General features: G+C 59.0%; 1 protein-coding gene across 2 annotated transcripts in view; it reads left to right on the top strand.

Annotated features, from left to right (window-relative positions):
* MMP17 (matrix metallopeptidase 17) overlaps nt 1–15,867 on the top strand; it is a 31,768-nt gene extending 15,901 nt beyond the window's left edge. For both annotated transcript variants that reach the window (XM_033220081.1, XM_033220080.1), the window contains exons 2-10: nt 630–762; nt 1,049–1,178; nt 2,802–3,085; nt 3,872–4,048; nt 7,163–7,247; nt 8,540–8,622; nt 8,718–8,870; nt 13,971–14,228; nt 15,012–15,867. In XM_033220081.1, the coding sequence (XP_033075972.1) occupies nt 723–762; nt 1,049–1,178; nt 2,802–3,085; nt 3,872–4,048; nt 7,163–7,247; nt 8,540–8,622; nt 8,718–8,870; nt 13,971–14,228; nt 15,012–15,367 (1,566 nt within the window). In that variant the 5' untranslated portion in view covers nt 630–722 and the 3' untranslated portion in view covers nt 15,368–15,867. The remainder of the gene's footprint in view (nt 1–629; nt 763–1,048; nt 1,179–2,801; nt 3,086–3,871; nt 4,049–7,162; nt 7,248–8,539; nt 8,623–8,717; nt 8,871–13,970; nt 14,229–15,011) is intronic.
* The last annotated feature ends 630 nt before the right edge of the window (nt 15,868–16,497 follow it).

Here is a 16,497-nt window from a genome sequence, read left to right as displayed (position 1 = left end):
TTTTTTGTATTTTTTTAGCAGAGACAGGGTTTCACCATGTTAGCCAGGATGGTCTCGATCTCCTGACCTCGTGATCCACCCGTCTCGGCCTCCCAAAGTGCTGGGATTACAGGCTTGAGCCACCGCGCCCGGCCTATTTATTTATTTTTTAGATGGAGTCTTGCTCTGTTGCCCGGCTGGAGTGCAGTGGCACTATCTCGGCTCACTGCAAGCTCCGCCTCTCGGGTCCAAGTCATTCTCCTGCCTCAGCCTCCCAAGTAGCTGGGACTACAGGCACCCACCACCACCCGGCTACTTTTTTGTATTTTTAGTAGAGATGGGGTTTCATGGTGTTAGCCAGGATGGTCTCGATCTCCTGACCTCGTGATCCGCCCACCTCGGTCTCCCAAAGTGCTGGGATTACAGGCTTGAGCCACCGCGCCCGGCCAGAGACATCAGGTTTATTAAGACACTTTTCCAGCAGCTGCCCGGGGAAGAGACAAGAGGTGCCCTGTGGGCAGGTAGGGGTCTGGGGTGGTGATCAGGGCTGGGAGGGACCTGCCCCGAAACAGTGGTGGCCCGTGGCAGGCTTCTCGTTGGGTAGGACTGGGCCCTCTATTGCACCCCCTCACCCTGCTCTCTGTCCTCAGGAGTGGCTAAGCAGGTTCGGTTACCTTCCCCCAGCTGACCCCACAACAGGGCAGCTGCAGACGCAAGAGGAGCTGTCTAAGGCCATCACAGCCATGCAGCAGTTTGGCGGCCTGGAAGCCACCGGCATCCTGGGTCAGTTCTCCAGGGGGCAACGGGAGCGCTGTGGCCCCTGTCAGGTCTGCACCAGTCGGCCGTGCCCCCTCTGATCAGACACAGCCCACCTTATGCTTGAATGAACCTGGGTCCTGGCCTGGGGCAGCCTGGGGCCTGGGGCTGGTTCCCCGAAGATGGGGGGAGGAGGGGGCAACTCAGAGGCTGGTGCCAGTGCCAGAGTCAGGGCTCCCGCCCTTGGGGGTGCTCGGGATCCTAGGGTAGGGAGTGAACTGGGCTAGGCTCTGAGCTCCATGCACCCCTGCAGACGAGGCCACCCTGGCCCTGATGAGAACCCCACGCTGCTCCCTGCCGGACCTCCCCGTCCTGACCCAGGCTCGCAGGAGACGCCAGGCTCCAGCCCCAACCAAGTGGAACAAGAGGAACCTGTCGTGGAGGTGGGTGCGTGGCCAGGGTGAGGAGTGGGGCCCCCGTGTCTCCGTGTCTGGGCCTGCTGTAGGTATCCACAGATGGGGAGACTTCAGACAGCAGCAGGAGCTCTCTACCCGCTCTGGAGGCCAGGAGTCCATGCAAAGGAGTGATCAGGATGGTGCCCTGGGGAGGTAGAGGGAACATCTGTCCAGCGCTCTATCCAGCTGTGCAGCTGCTGGCAGCCCTCGGTGGAATCGCCAGCTCTGCCTCTACCCTGCCCTGTCTGTGCGCTGCCTCCTCTCCCATGTCTCCAGGACGCTCCTTGGATTTAGGGCCCACTCTAAGCCAGTGTGACCTCATGTCAACGCCTCATGACATCCACAAAGACCCTATTTCTCTTTTTTTTTTTTTTGAGACACAGTCTCACTTTGTCACCCAGGCTGAAGGGCAGTGGCACAATCACAGCTCACTGTACCCTGACCTCCTGGGCTCAAGCAGTCCTCCTGCCTCAGCCTCCCGAGTAGCTGGGACTACAAATGCATATGACCACACCCAGCTAATTTTTTTCTTTTTTTTTTTTTTTGACACAGAGTCTCGCTCTTTCACCCAGGCTGGAGGGCAGTGGTGCAGTCTTGGCTCACTACAACCTCTGCCTCCTGGGTTCAAGCAGTTCTCCTGCCTCAGCCTCCCACGTAGGTGGGATTACAGGCACGAGTCACCACGTCCGACTAATTTTTTGTATTTTTAGTAGAGACAGGGCCAGACATGGTGGCTCACGCCTCTAATCCTGGCACTTAGGGAGGCCAAGGCGGGCAGATCATATGAGGTCAACAGTTCGAGACCAGCCTGGCCAACATGGTAAGACCCCATCTCTACTAAAAATACAAAAATTAGCTGGGTGTGGTGATGTGTGCCTGTAATCCCAGCTGTTCAGGAGGCTGAGGCAGGAGAATCACTTGAACCTGGGAGGTGGAGGCTGCAGTGAGCCAAGACTGTGCCACTGCACGCCAGCCTGGAGACATAGTGAGACTCTGTCTTAAAAAAATAAAATAGTAAAGACAGGGTTTCACCATGTTGACCAGGCTGGTCTTAAACTCTTGAGCTCAAGCAGTCCGCCCACCCTGGCCTCCCAAAGTGCTGGGGTTACAAGTGTGAGCCACCATACCCAGCCAACCTTATTTCCAGGTCACAGTCTAAGGTTCCGGGTGGACGTGAATTTGGCGAGACACCGTGTGACCCACACACCTTCTGCTGACCCCGGGGTCAAAACTGGCTCAGAGGGGCCCTGGCTGGTGTGAGAGCTGGTGACCAGAGAGGGCCCCTTTGGCAGCCAGCAGGGGGCTGGGGCAGACGGGACGCACTGCTGAGGGCCCTGGGGCTGATGGCTGCACGTGGGAGCTGATGTTTGCCTGTGGCCTGGGGGTCTCAGCCTGCCTGGGCTCTCATTTCCTTCCTCCCTCCCTCGTCCATCCTGGGTGGACCCCTGGGACCTCCACGGGTGCGTCGGATGACTCCTGGCGTGGGGAGAAAGGCGGAAGATGGGGGAGACCCTCGTAGCGGCACCCCCGGCTGAGGAGAGGCGTTCAGGGAACCTCGGCCTGGGGCACGTGGCCTGTTCTCTGTGACTCTGGGCTGACCCCTGCCTGCAGGGTCCGGACGTTCCCACGGGACTCGCCGCTCGGGCGGGACACGGTGCGTGCGCTCATGTACTACGCCCTCAAGGTCTGGAGCGACATTGCGCCCCTGAACTTCCACGAGGTGGCGGGCAGTGCCGCCGACATCCAGATCGACTTCTCCAAGGCCGACCACAACGATGGCTACCCCTTCGACGGCCCCGGCGGCACCGTGGCCCACGCCTTCTTCCCCGGCGACCACCACACTGCCGGGGACACCCACTTTGACGACGACGAGGCCTGGACCTTCCGCTCCTCGGGTGCGTCTGGGGCAGCCCTCGGGGCGGAGTCAGGAGCCCCAGTGGCCTGTGAGGCCAGGGAGCAGCCATGGTCCCCCATCCCCAACCCTGCGGCCAAAAACACACACAGCGGCTGAGCGCGGTTGGGCATTTCCCGGTAGGCCGACCTCACAGCGTCTGTGCTCGCCCGGCTGGCCTTGTTGGGTGCTAGCCTGTCGGGCGGGGACACGGCGGCTGAACCGAGCTTGTCCTCATCGCGTTCTCAGCACCCGAGGGAGGGAGCAGGAGGAGGCCAGCGAGGCCTCTGTGGCCGCGGCTCTGTCACTCCCACTAAGTCCTGTTGTCTGCAGAAGTCACGGCTCTGCAGAGGCCGTTCCAACCCCTGGACTGTGGCCTCGGGGACCATGCAGTCCTGGGAGCCCAGGCCCGTCGCGTGGGGCGAGGGGGGCCATGTGGGCATCGAGCCTCGGGTCATCCGGCCGACACCGGGCTCCATGTAACCCAGGGCCCAGGCACAAGGTGTTCTCTGTGTGGCCTTGTGCAGAAAAGGTTATCAGCCCCTCCATGAATGGTACAAAGACCCCAGGCCTGAGAAGCCCAGCAGGCCCCACAGAGCCCCCAGGGGACTTGCGTTCATTCCCAGTAACCCTGCAGAATCCATCTGGCGTAGCAGGCACCAGGGCATCCCCATGGGCACCCCCGCCCGGGCCCACCCTGACCCCATAGCATGGCGGGGGCCTGCTGGTCCCTCCCCACAGGGACAGGGCCCTTCCTGCCCTTGGTTCACATGGCTCCCTGTGTCCCCAGATGCCCACGGGATGGACCTGTTTGCGGTGGCTGTCCACGAGTTTGGGCATGCCATCGGCTTGAGCCATGTGGCTGCCACACACTCCATCATGCGGCCGTACTACCAGGGCCCGGTTGGTGACCCGCTGCGCTACGGGCTCCCCTATGAGGACAGGGTGCGCGTCTGGCAGCTGTACGGTGAGTGTCTCCCCGAAGCCAGACACAGGGCCCTGAAAGAGGGGTCAGAGATCCCAGACACCCCGAGCAGGCCCCCAGGAGGGTTTGCTCTCCCCGCTGTTCCCTCCACGTATGGTGCTGTGCCAGCTGGGACACTCCGGCCTGTCCACAGAGCCCGTCCTTGATGTCCCCAGAGCCCCTGGGTCAGAATTCCACCTCTGTGCCCCAGACACTGATGGAGTTACGATAGGCGGGGTTGATGGTATCCCAGGCCTGTGCAAATCACATTTCATGTCTTAAATCATCTGATTTTTGTGGCCATATAAGGTAGGACTACTGTCCCCACTTTACAGATGAGAAAACTGAGGCACCCAGAGGTATGTAGATTGCCCGGGAAACCCAAGAGTAGCCGAATCAGGCCCCAGGGACCTCTCTGCTGGGTTCACATTAGGAAGTGAGGCAGAGCCCCTGTCCTGGGAGCTGGTGCCCCGGGGAGACAGCACACATGCCTCAGAGGCCAAGGCGGTCACCTCACTTATACCCAGCCCCAGCTCCCCCGACACTGCCCACCACACCCTGCAGTAGTGCTGTCCCCGCTGCCCGGACCCCTCCCGGCCTCAGCATCGTCCTTGCCACTTCACATGCTCTGACATCCATGCGTCGTTTCCGTTGTAGTAAAATTCACATCCCATGCAATTTGCCTGTTTGGCCGGGCGTGGCGGCTCACACCTGTAATCCCAGCACTTGGGGAGTGCGAGGCGGGTGGATCACTTGAGGTCAGGAGTTTGAGACCATCCTGACCAACATGGTGAAACTCCGTCTGTACTAAAAATAGAAAATTAGCCGGATATGGTGGTAGGTGCCTGTAATCCCAGCTACTCAGGAGGCTGAGGCAGGAGAATCACTTGAACCCAGGAGGCAGAAGTTGCAGTGAGCCGAGATCGCACCACTGCCCTCCAGCCTGGGTGATAGAGTGAGACTGCCTGAGAAAAAAAGAAAGAAAGAGAGAAATTCACCATTTTAACGTGTGTACTTCCATGAGTTCAGGACATTCACAAGGTTGTGCAGATGCCACCTCTATCTGGTTCCAGAACTTTTCTTCACCCACTACCACCAAAGGAGACCCGACACCCATCCCATCGCCCCAGGCAACCACTGACCTCCTTTCTGTCTCCACAGATTGGCCTCTAATGCAGCTGTGCAACCTTTTGTGTCTGGCTTTTTTTTTTTTTTTTTTAAGAGATGGGGTCTCACCATGTGGCCCAGGCTTGTCTTAAACTCCTGGCCTCAAGTGATTCTCCTGACTCAGCCTCCCGAGCAGCTGGGACTGTAAGCATGCACTACCACATCTGGCTAATTTTTAAATTTTTTGTAGAAATGGAGTCTCACCATGTTGCCCAGCTGGTCTCAAACTCCTGGCCTCAAGTGATTCTCTTGCCCTGGCCTCTGAAAGTGCTGGGAATACAAGCATGAACCACTGTGCCCGGCCTGGCTTCTTTCACTGAGCATACCATGTTCCAGGTTCACCCTGTGGTGGTGTGGATCTGAGCATAGCACGTTCCAGGTTCGCCCTGTGGCTGTGTGGATCTGAGCATAGCGTGCTCCAGGTTCTCCCCATGGCGGTGTGGATCTGAGCATACCATGTTCCAGGTTCGCCCTGTGGTGGTGTGGATCTGAGCATAGCGTGTTCCAGGTTTACCCCGTGGCTGCGTGGATCTGAGCATAGCGTGTTCCAGGTTCGCCTCATGGTCTTGTGCATCTGAACATAGCGTGTTACAGGTTTGCTCCGTGGTCTTGTGGATCTGAGCGTAGCATGTTCCAGGTTCGCCCCATGGCAGCGTGGATCTGAGCATAGCGTGTTCCAGGTTTACCCCGTGGCTGCGTGGATCTGAGCATAGTGCGTTCCAGGTTCGCCCCATGGCGGCATGGATGTGAGCATAGCGTGTTCCAGGTTCACCTCATGGTCTTGTGCATCTGAACATAGCGTGTTACAGGTTTGCTCCGTGGTCTTGTGGATCTGAGCGTAGCATGTTCCAGGTTCGCCCCATGGCAGCATGGATCTGAGCATAGCGTGTTCCAGGTTCGCCCCGTGGTGGCGTGGATCTGAGCATAGCATGTTCCAGGTTCACCCCATGGTCTTGTGCATCTGAACATAGCGTGTTACAGGTTTGCCCCGTGGCGGCGTGGATCTGAGCATAGCGTGTTCCAGGTTCACCCCATGGTCTTGTGCATCTGAACATAGCGTGTTACAGGTTTGCTCCGTGGCGGCGTGGATCTGAGCATAGCGTGTTCCAGGTTCGCCCCATGGCCGCGTGGATCTGAGCAAAGCGTGTTACAGGTTTGCCCCGTGGCCGCGTGGATCTGAGCATAGCATGTTCCACGTTCACCCCGTGGCCGCGTGGATCTGAGCATAGCATGTTCCAGGTTCACCCCATGGTCTTGTGCATCTGAACATAGCGTGTTACAGGTTTGCCCCGTGGCGGCGTGGATCTAAGCATAGCGTGTTCCAAGTTTGCCCTGTGGTCTTGTGGATCTGAGCATAGCGTGTTCCAGGTTCGCCCCATGGCAGCGTGGATCTGAGCATAGCATGTTGCACGTTCACCCCATGGTGGTGTAAACATAGCGTGTTCCAGGTTCTCCCCGTGGTGTCGTGGATCTGAGCATAGCGTGTTCCAGGTTCACCCCATGGCCGCGTGGATCTGAACATAGCGTGTTCCAGGTTCCCCCTGTGGTAGCATGGTTCTGACCTGGATTTCTTCTCACGGCTGACTAGTTTTGTCATCATGCAGCCTTGGCAGGCACTGGGTTGCCGCCCCTGTTGGCTGTGGTGAACGGTGCTGTGAAGGCTAGTGTACGAGCTCCTGTGGGAACGCCTGTCTTCAGCTCTTTAGGGTGTACACCGGGGTGGAATTGCAGGGCATTGCTCACACACTGAGTGTTTAACTCAGCGAGGGGTCTGACTCCCACCTCGACGTCCGCTCTGGGGGCGGCAGTCTCGCTGATTGCAGCGGTGCCCCACAGAGCCTGTCTGCTGAGCACCCTCGGTTTCATCCCTGGGATTCAGAGGGGCAGGGGGGATGTGGGAGGAGGTGGGCGTCTGGGGTTTGAGGCCGTCCTCCTCCTTGTCTCCCATAGGTGTGCGGGAGTCTGTGTCTCCCACGGCGCAGCCCGAGGAGCCTCCCCTGCTGCCAGAGCCCCCAGACAACCGGTCCAGCATCCCGTAAGCCCTGGGCCCATGGTCACCACCCACTGGGGTCTGTCTATCCTCATCCCCATCCCAGGCAACATTTGCCGCAAATCGTGGCTCGGAGTCCTGGAAAATCAACAGCTGTGCGGCCGAGTGAGCCCCCAGTGACATTTTGTCTTTTTTTTTTTTTTTTGAGACGGAGTGTCGCTCTGTCGCCCAGGCTGGAGTGCAGTGGCCGGATCTCAGCTCACTGCAAGCTCCGCCTCCCAGGTTTACACCATTCTCCTGCCTCAGCCTCCGGAGTAGCTGGGACTACAGGCGCCGCCACCTCGCCTGGCTAGTTTTGTTTTTTTTTTGTATTTTTTAGTAGAGGCGGGGTTTCACCGTGTTAGCCAGGATGGTCTCCATCTCCTGACCTCGTGATCCGCCCGTCTCGGCCTCCCGAAGTGCTGGGATGACAGGCTTGAGCCACCGCGCCTGGCCTCCATTTTGTCTTTTCTTAAACCCCTTCTAATACCAGCCCTGCCCTGCCCGGGACCCCGCACAGAAATGACAACTTCAAACAAGGTTTCCTCTCCCCCTCGTCCGTGTCAGCTGCTGCCACGTGACTAGCGGCCCAGCTTGATGAACGTTTCATCAAGCCCATGGATTCCCAGCGTCAGGAAGTCAGACGGGGCCTGCGAGTGTCTGGCCGGTGCCCCCAGTGGCAGGGACGTTCACTGCCTGGGCTCACATCTGGGGCCAGGGCTGGGCCCAACTGGGACGGCCACTGGGGCTGCTCCACGAGGCATGACCCTCCCACGGCAACTGGATTCTGAGTGAAGTTGTCCTGAGAGCTGGTGTTGCCAGAGGCCAGTAGAAGCCGTGACCTTGTGTCACCCAGCCTCAGATGTCACGTGTGACCCTACCGGTGAAAGCTGCGAAGGAGCCAGGCTCTGTGTTGCGAGTTATCTCTCGGTGGACATGCACCTTGTCCCTGATCTTCTGTTGTTACAGCCATGTGGCTGTGAACACGCTTCTTGTAGGACCGAGTTCTAGGCCTGGGCTTGGGGTCCTGTGGCATGGGTGTTTGGCACTAGGCCCTGGGTGCTACACCAGTCTCCACCCTGCGCTCCTGCCCTCCCCGCAGCTCCTGGCGCTCCGTATGCTCTGAGCGTAGATCCTGCTCCCCGCCCCCCAGTGAAGCGGTGGACAGGCACCCCCGTTTTAATTCGCCTTTCTCTTCAAGAGCAGACCCCCAGGCAGGGATCGGGGCTCCCCACAAGGATGCCTGTCCCACGCTGCTCAGGCCCCGCCTCCCAGCCCACCTGGCTCTCTCCCCACAGGCCCAGGAAGGACGTGCCCCACAGATGCAGCACTCACTTCGACGCGGTGGCCCAGATCCGGGGTGAAGCTTTCTTCTTCAAAGGTACCCCCAGGGTCCCCATGGCGGTGGGCAGAGAGGCATGGCCCACTGTGGGTGCAGACCCTCTCTGCAGCCCGGCCCTCTCCCTGTGTCCCCAGGCAAGTACTTCTGGCGGCTGACTCGGGACCGGCACCTGGTGTCCCTGCAGCCGGCACAGATGCACCGCTTCTGGCGGGGCCTGCCGCTGCACCTGGACAGCGTGGACGCCGTGTACGAGCGCACCAGCGACCACAAGATCGTCTTCTTCAAAGGTGGGTGGGCCTCCTCCCCACACTCTGGGCCTCCCGGGCCCTCTGCCCGCCTCACAGAGGGGGTCCAGCCTGCATCCCGCTGCGTGTAAGCCCCACGTCTACCCAGAGGCTGGTCAAGCACAGAGTGGCTGGTTTGCTTGTGCACTCAGCAGGCATATACTGAGCACCTACTGTATGCCCCATCCTGAGGTAGCCACTGCAGGCACACAGAGGGTGAAATGATGGAAAGCCTTGCTGTCGTTCTAGTCGGGGTACAGTCCACCCACAAGTCAGGAGGAGCTGATTGTGGTCAGAAATGAAGGGCAGGCTGGGTGCGGTGGTTCACGCCTGTAATCCCAGCACTTTGGGAGGCTGAGGCGGGCGGATAACGAGGTCAGGAGATTGAGACCATCCTGGCTAAGATGGTGAGACCCCGTCTCTACTAAAAAATATAAAAAATTAGCCAGGCATAGTGGCAGGTGCCTGTAGTCCCAGCTACTCAGGAGGCTGAGGCAGGAGAATGGCGTGAACCTGGGAGATGGAGCTTGCAGTCAGCCGAGATCACACCACTGCACTCCAGCCTGGGTGACAGAGCGAGACTCGTCTCAAAAAAAAAAAAAAAGAAAGAAATGAAGGCCAATGGGAAAAGGTCTCCTTAAGGAGATGCTGTACAAGCGGAAACTAGGGAACAGTGTTCCAGCCCAGGGAACGGCCGTGCAAGGCAGGAGGAGTCCTGCTGGATCCCAAGAACCTCAAAGACGGGGCTGCAGCTGGAGCACCGGGGCCTGGAGGAGGCTCGCGACAGAAGCACGAGGGGCCAGGCTGCCGGGGCCGGGCTGCCTCTTCCCGGTCAGCCCCTTTGCCCACCGTTCCAGGAACGACCTCATGGTGGTGTTGCAGGAAGCACTCCTCTTGCCTTCAAGTCTCCATGAAGGGCAGGAAAAGGAGACAGGAGCAGGGGCAGGCAGGGGTGGCAGTGTTGCAGTACAGAGGCCCCCATTCTGGGCTGAAACACCCGGAGTTTCCCTCACTGTCTGGAGGTCACAAGTCTGAAATCAAGGGGTAGGCAGGGTGGGTCTCCTCTGGAGGCTGTTCCAGGCCTCTCCCACGTCCAGTGTCGCCCTCAGCCACGTCCCTCCTGCCACCGCCGCTGGCTTCACACCAGGCTGTCTCCTCCATCTCCGCGTCTTCTCTTATAAGGAAGCCAGGCCTTGATTCAGGTCCCCTAATCTCGTTTGTTTTTCATGGTTTTTTTTGTTTTTGTTTTTGTTTTTGTTTTTTGCAGACAGAGTCTCACTCTGTTGCCCAGGCTGGAGTGCAGTGATGTGATCTCGGCTCACTGCAACCTACACCTCTCGGGTTGCAATTCTCCTGCCTCAGCCTCCCGAGTAGCTGGGATTACAGGTGCCCACCACCATGCCTGGCTAATTTTTGTATTTTTAGTGGAGACAGGGTTTCAGCATGTTGGCCAGGCTGATCTCGAACTCCTGACTTCAGGTGATCCACCCGTCTCGGTGTCCCAAAGTGCTGGGATTACAGATGTGAGCCACTGCGCCCGGCCTGCCTAATCCCATCTTAACTCATCTTAACTAACACAGCTGCAAAGACCCCCTTTCCAAGTAAGGTCACGTCTTAAGATTCTGGGTGGATGTGAGTTTGGGGTACGTCATTCAATCCAGCGTGGCAGCCACTTGCACAGTCACAGGTGGGACCCTGTTTCCTGGTGGAGGTAAAGGGTGTTCTGCATGTCTCCAGGGGAACTGCTTCCCATCGCTCCATCGCCTGCCCAGCCCTTAGCATTTGACTCGGTCGCCCCCGTCACTTGGGAGCCCTCAGGTGACTGTTCCCGGAGGCCTGGTCCCTCCTGAAGGGACAGAGACTGCAGATACCTGGGGGGCTGAGGCAGGAGGACTGCTTGAGCCAGGAGATCAAAGCTGCACTGCACTGCAGCCTGGGCAACAGAGCAAGACCTTGTCTGAAAAAAAAAAAAATCCCCAAAGACAGTACCTGGACTAAAAAAGAAAAACGAAAAAAAAAAAAAGAATGACTTGCAAAGATCATGACACATTGCTCCTCACCTCCCCAGGCGACCTTGCGGAAGGTCCCAGGGCGCCCCGTAGAGCCTTCCCGAGCAGGGTCCTGTCACGTGCGGCTCCCCTGCCTTGCATGGGTTAGAAGTATTCAGGCTGCTTCCCCCAGGTGGACCTGTCTGGTCTGGCGTCTCCTCCGGATCAGGTTCTGGTTTTGCACATCTGGCAGGCATATCACCGAGGGCACGTGTTCTGAGCCCCGAGCCGCCCTGCCTGGTGCTGTTCGCTGTGGTCACCTGGATGTGTCTGCAGGTTTCTCTTGAGAACGTGTGGGTCTCTTGCCACCGCCTGTCCCACCCCTGCGTCCCCTGTGTCCCCTGCACCCCCTGCCGCTGCCTGGTTTCCTAACAGGCGCACCTGTCCTGGTTCCTACTCAGCCGTAGCAGGGCAGGGTCCATTGGTCATCCCGTCATCTCCTTATACCTCCTCTGCTTACAGACATCACAGCCCTTTCCAGTCTCCAGCACTGGACTTTTTTTGGGCATTTTATATTATTTTTATTTTTAAATTTTATTTTACTTTACTTTTTTGAGACAGAGTCTCACTCTGTCGCCCAGGCTGCAGTGCAGTGGCATGATCTCGACTTACTGCAGCCTCGACCTCCCAGGTTCAAGCAGTTCTCTTGCTTTAGGCTCCTGAGTAGCTGAGACTACAGGCACTCACCACCATGCCTGGCACATTTTTTGTGTTTTTGGTAGAGACGGGGTTTTACCATGTTGGTCAGACTGATCTCGAAATCCTGACCTCAGGTGATCCACCCGCCTTGGCCTCCCAGAGTGCTGGGATTACAGGCGTGAGCCACCATGCCCAGCCCTGTTTTTTTGGTCATTTTGAATTGTGGATGTGGTAAATACAATTTACCATTTTAACCATTTTTAAGTGCACAGCTCAGTGGCATGAAGCACATTCACGTTGCTGTGCAGCCATCACCTGCGTCGTCCTCCCGTCCAGAAGATTTCTTTTTTTTTTTTGAGACGGAGTGTCACTCTGTCGCCCAGGCTGGAGTGCAGTGGCCGGATCTCAGCTCACTGCAAGCTCCGCCTCCCGGGTTCAGGCCATTCTCCTGCCTCAGCCTCCGAGTAGCTGGGACTACAGGCACCCGCCACCTCGCCCGGCTAGCTTTTTGTATTTTTTTTTAGTAGAGACGGGGTTTCACCGTGTTAGCCAGGATGGTCTCGATCTCCTGACCTTGTGATCCGCCCGTCTCGGCCTCCCAAAGTGCTGGGATGACAGGCTTGAGCCACCGCACCCGGCCCCCGTCCGGAAGATTTCCAACTTCCCAAACAAAACGCTGCCCCGTGAACACGCATGCCCCTCCCCTCCCCTGCGCACCCCCGCTCCGCTTGCTGTCCCGCGGCTCTGAGTGCTCCAGGGACCCCATGTCAGTGGGACGGACAGCATCTGCCCTTCTGTGCCTGGCTCGTGTCACTCAGCGGAAGGTCCTCGGGGCTCATGTACGCGGTGGCATGTGGCAGGACTTCCTTCCTGGCTAAGGCTGCGCGTCGTTCCGTGGCATGGACGGACTGCATCTCATTTGTCTGCTCACTTGGGTTTCTTCTACTCTGGGTTCCTGTGAAGGACGCTGCTGTGAGCATGAGTGTGCAAACGTCTCTCCAAGACCCTGCTTTCAGTTCTTTTGGATTTATACCCAGAAGCGGGAATGCTGGATCATGTGGTAATTCTATTTTTGATGTTTTGGGGAGCCTACATCCTGTCTCCAGCAGCGGCTGCACGATTTCACACACCCCCGGCAGCGCCCAGGCTCCGCCATCCCCTCATCCTCCCGACACGTGTGACTTTCCATGTACTTGACAGTGGGGGTGAGGGGGCGTCTCATGGTGGTTTTAAAGGCGTTTCTCTAGTGACGTTGACCATCTTCAGGTGCTCAATGCCATCTGTATTTCTTAGGAGAAATGTGTATTTAAAGCAGGGCGCGGTGGCTCACACCTGTCATCCCAGCACTTTGGGAGGAAGCCGGGCAAATCACCTGAGATCAGGAGTTCGAGACCAGCCTGGCCAACATGGTGAAACCCCGTCTCTACTAAAAATACAAAAATTAGCCAGGTGTGGTGGTGGGTGCCTGTAGTCCTCAGCTGCTCAGGAGCCTGAGGCAGGAGAATCACTTGAACCCAGGAGATGGAGGTTGCAGTGAGCTGAGATCGCACCATTGCACTCCGGCCTGGGAGACAAGAGCGAGCCTGTCTCAAAGGAAAAAAAAAAAGACTCACACAGTTAGGCCTTGAAGGAGGTCCTTTCTGGTCTTTTCGGTGAAGATGTTCTAGCCCCTTGTGCAGAAAGAGTGGTCGGCCAGGTGCAGTGGCTCGCACCGGTGATCCCAGCACTTCAGGAGGCTGAGAAGGGAGGATTGTTTGAACCCAGGAGTTTGAGACCAGCCTGGGCAATGTAACAAGATTATTTAAAAAAAAAAAAAAAAAAAGGCTGGGCACAGTGACTCACGCCTATAATCCCAGCACTTTGGGAGTCTGAGGCAGGCGGATCACCTGAGGTCAAGAGTCCACCACCAGCCTGGCCAACATGTGAAACCCCGTCTGTACTAAAAATACAAAAATTAGCTGGGTATGGTGGTGCATGCCTGTAATCCCAGCTACTCAGGAGTCTGAGGCACAAGAATCGCTTGAACCCGGGGCGAAGGTTGCAGTGAACTGAGATCAAGCCACCGCCCTCCAGCCTGGGTGACTGAGTGAGACTCCATCTCAGAAAAACATAGTAATAACAGAATGGCCCGTCGTGGGCTGCAGTTTAGCCGAAGTCGTCGTTTCCATCGATAAAGGGGTGGCCGGCAGTGTCCGCAGGCTGGATGGGACGGCCCGGGCTGGGCACAGTAGGTGCTCGCTGCATATCCATGTGACTGCTGTGATGTGGGCTGATTACACTGTGGCCGCTGTCCCATCAGGCCCGGGTGAGGGGCCAGGACAAGGGCGGCCGACGCAGGGGAGAAGGAAAGGCTGGAGCCCCCTGCCCTTCAGGGTGGGGCCGAGCCCCGGCCCACAGCTGTTTCTCTCGCCCCCAGGAGACAGGTACTGGGTGTTCAAGGACAATAACGTAGAGGAAGGATACCCGCGCCCCGTCTCCGACTTCAGCCTCCCGCCTGGTGGGATCGATGCTGCCTTCTCCTGGGCCCACAATGACAGGACTTATTTCTTTAAGGACCAGCTGTACTGGCGCTATGATGACCACACGAGGCGCATGGACCCCGGCTACCCCGCCCAGAGTCCCCTGTGGAGGGGTGTCCCCAGCACGCTGGACGACGCCATGCGCTGGTCCGACGGTGAGTGCCGGCTGCGGGGACGGGCCGTGCGGCCTCAGTTTCCCCACCAGGAGATGGAGATCGTGACAGGCAGCCAAGAGGTTCCCTGAAAGGAGGACGGCCCCGGTTGGTGTGGGCTCTGAGGGTCCCAGCCCCTCGCCTTGAGCTGCCGACCCTGCAGGGGTCCCAAGTCACTCCCCGAAGGCCTGTGAGCTGCACTTGGTTGCCCTGCCCTCAGCACTCACTCGCCCCTGCTGCTCCCCCAGCCACGCTGCCATCCCCTCGCCTGGGTACACTTTCCTGAGATGTCCATGCAACTCCTCCCTCACCGACCCCAGCCCTGCCAAACGCCCTCCTGGGCATCACCCCATGCTCCCTGCCGTGTGCCACAGTGTAGAAGAAACCTCCCCACAGGGTCAGCTCCAGGGACGGCAGCATCTTCTGTTTTGTTTTCAATGCTGCATCCCCATCACCTGGAACAGCCCTGCACAGAGTGGGCCCTCGATAACTATCCAGTAAGGGAAAGAGACTCGGAGGGTCTCCTGGTCCATCCCCTGCCCCAGCGGACTCCTCCAGAGCTTCCCAGGCCTGTGACCCTGCCTGCAGAGCCGCCGCAGCTGAGCAGATGCTGACGCCGTCTCAGATACAATCTGGGTGCCCCCTGCCGTCTAGCTCGAGCTGCCCCTCACCAGCCACCTGGCCCGACCCCCACTGCAGTTCAGCGCAAGCCCCCTGCTGTCTGGCCCCACCCAAGCCCCTCCCGCTGCAGCCCTCCCTGAGCTCAGCACTCCCTTCTCTTCTCAGGTGCCTCCTACTTCTTCCGTGGCCAGGAATACTGGAAGGTGCTGGATGGCGAGCTAGAGGCAGCACCTGGATACCCGCAGTCCACAGCCCGGGACTGGCTGGTGTGTGGAGACTCACAGGCTGACAGCTCTGCGGCCGCAGGCATTGATGGGGCAGAGGGGCCCCGTGCCCCTCCGGGACAACATGACCAGAGCCGCTCGGAGGACGGCTACGAGGTCTGCTCATGCACCTCCCAGGCCTCCTCTCTCCCGGGGATCCTGGGCCCGCTGGTGGCCACCACCACGCTGCTGCTACTGCTGCTGCTGCCACTGTCACCAGGCGCCCTGTGGACAGCGGCCCAGGCCCTGGCGCTATGACGCACAGCACAGGCCCATGAGAGGACAGAGGCGGTGGGACAGCCTGGCCACAGAGGGCAAGGACTGCGCCAGAGTCCCTGGGGGAGGTGCTGGCGCGGGATGAGGACAGGCCACCCTGGCGCTGGAAGGCCAGCAGAGGGCACTGCCCACCAGGGCTGGGTAGACTCAGGCAGCTGGGATGGAGCTGTCCAGTAGCGAGTGACTGCGTGACTGGCAAGCCAAGAGGTGGCTGCTCCAGAGGGGTGCCCAGTCAGGCCACACCGGCCACCAGCCTCCCCTAGCCCTGGAGGGAGCATCCCGGGCTGGGGACCTGCCTCTGTCTGTGCCGGCGCTGCCAACCCTACCCACACGGCTGCCTGGTGCTCCCGCCAGCCCGCAGGGCCTCCGTCCCCAGGTCCCCAGTGGGGCAGCCCTCCCCACAGACGAGTCCCCCACACGGTGCCACGGCACGTCCCCCTTGTGACGCTTTCCAGACCAACACGACTTCTCCCTGCTTTGTAGTGGCTTGGCTGGGCTCCCTGGTGCTCCAGGGCCATGGGGGTGGGCATCCTCGGGCCTCAAGGGGCTTGTCCCTGACCAGGGGCCCACACACCTGCACTTGGGGTGGAGGCTTCCAAGGAGGTCTGGCCAGTCGTATCTCCCTTGTTCATCAGCCCTTCCCACCCTGTGTCTCTTCCCATCCTCGTGCCCCGAGGGGTCCCCAAGCCACTCTCACAGACAGGAGAGTTGAGGCCCTGTGGGGGATGAGCCTTGGTGCTACAGGCAGGGGCATCACAGGTGGGTGGCGGGATTCTCAGTGTGGGAGGTGCCCAAGGAAAGGCTCTCGGTTCTTGGGTGAGCCACTTGGGTTGCTGCCTGCCCAGCAGCACTGGACCATGGTGTGCCTGAGAGGAAGGGCAGGTGCTCCCTGCACGGGGCTCATTGTAGCTCCGGCCACTCTTTGTCATTTGCTCCCTTTGCTCCCAGCCTCCGGATCCACAGCACCCAGGGTCCCTCACCCTGCCCCCACTGTGACCGGCGAGCGATGCGTCTGTCCTGCGGGACCCTCCTGTTGAGAGGGTGCAGCTGAGCCACTCTGTGGGGCCCAGTCCTCCCGCCAGCTCACAGTCCTCTAGTCTCCACAGCACAGA

The sequence above is a fragment of the Trachypithecus francoisi genome, unplaced genomic scaffold (assembly GCF_009764315.1).
Source record: "Trachypithecus francoisi isolate TF-2019V2 unplaced genomic scaffold, Tfra_2.0 Lachesis_group11, whole genome shotgun sequence".
NCBI lineage: Eukaryota > Metazoa > Chordata > Mammalia > Primates > Cercopithecidae > Trachypithecus > Trachypithecus francoisi.
Note: the sequence above shows the minus strand (reverse complement) of the source record. Positions and strands in the feature narration are given on the sequence as shown.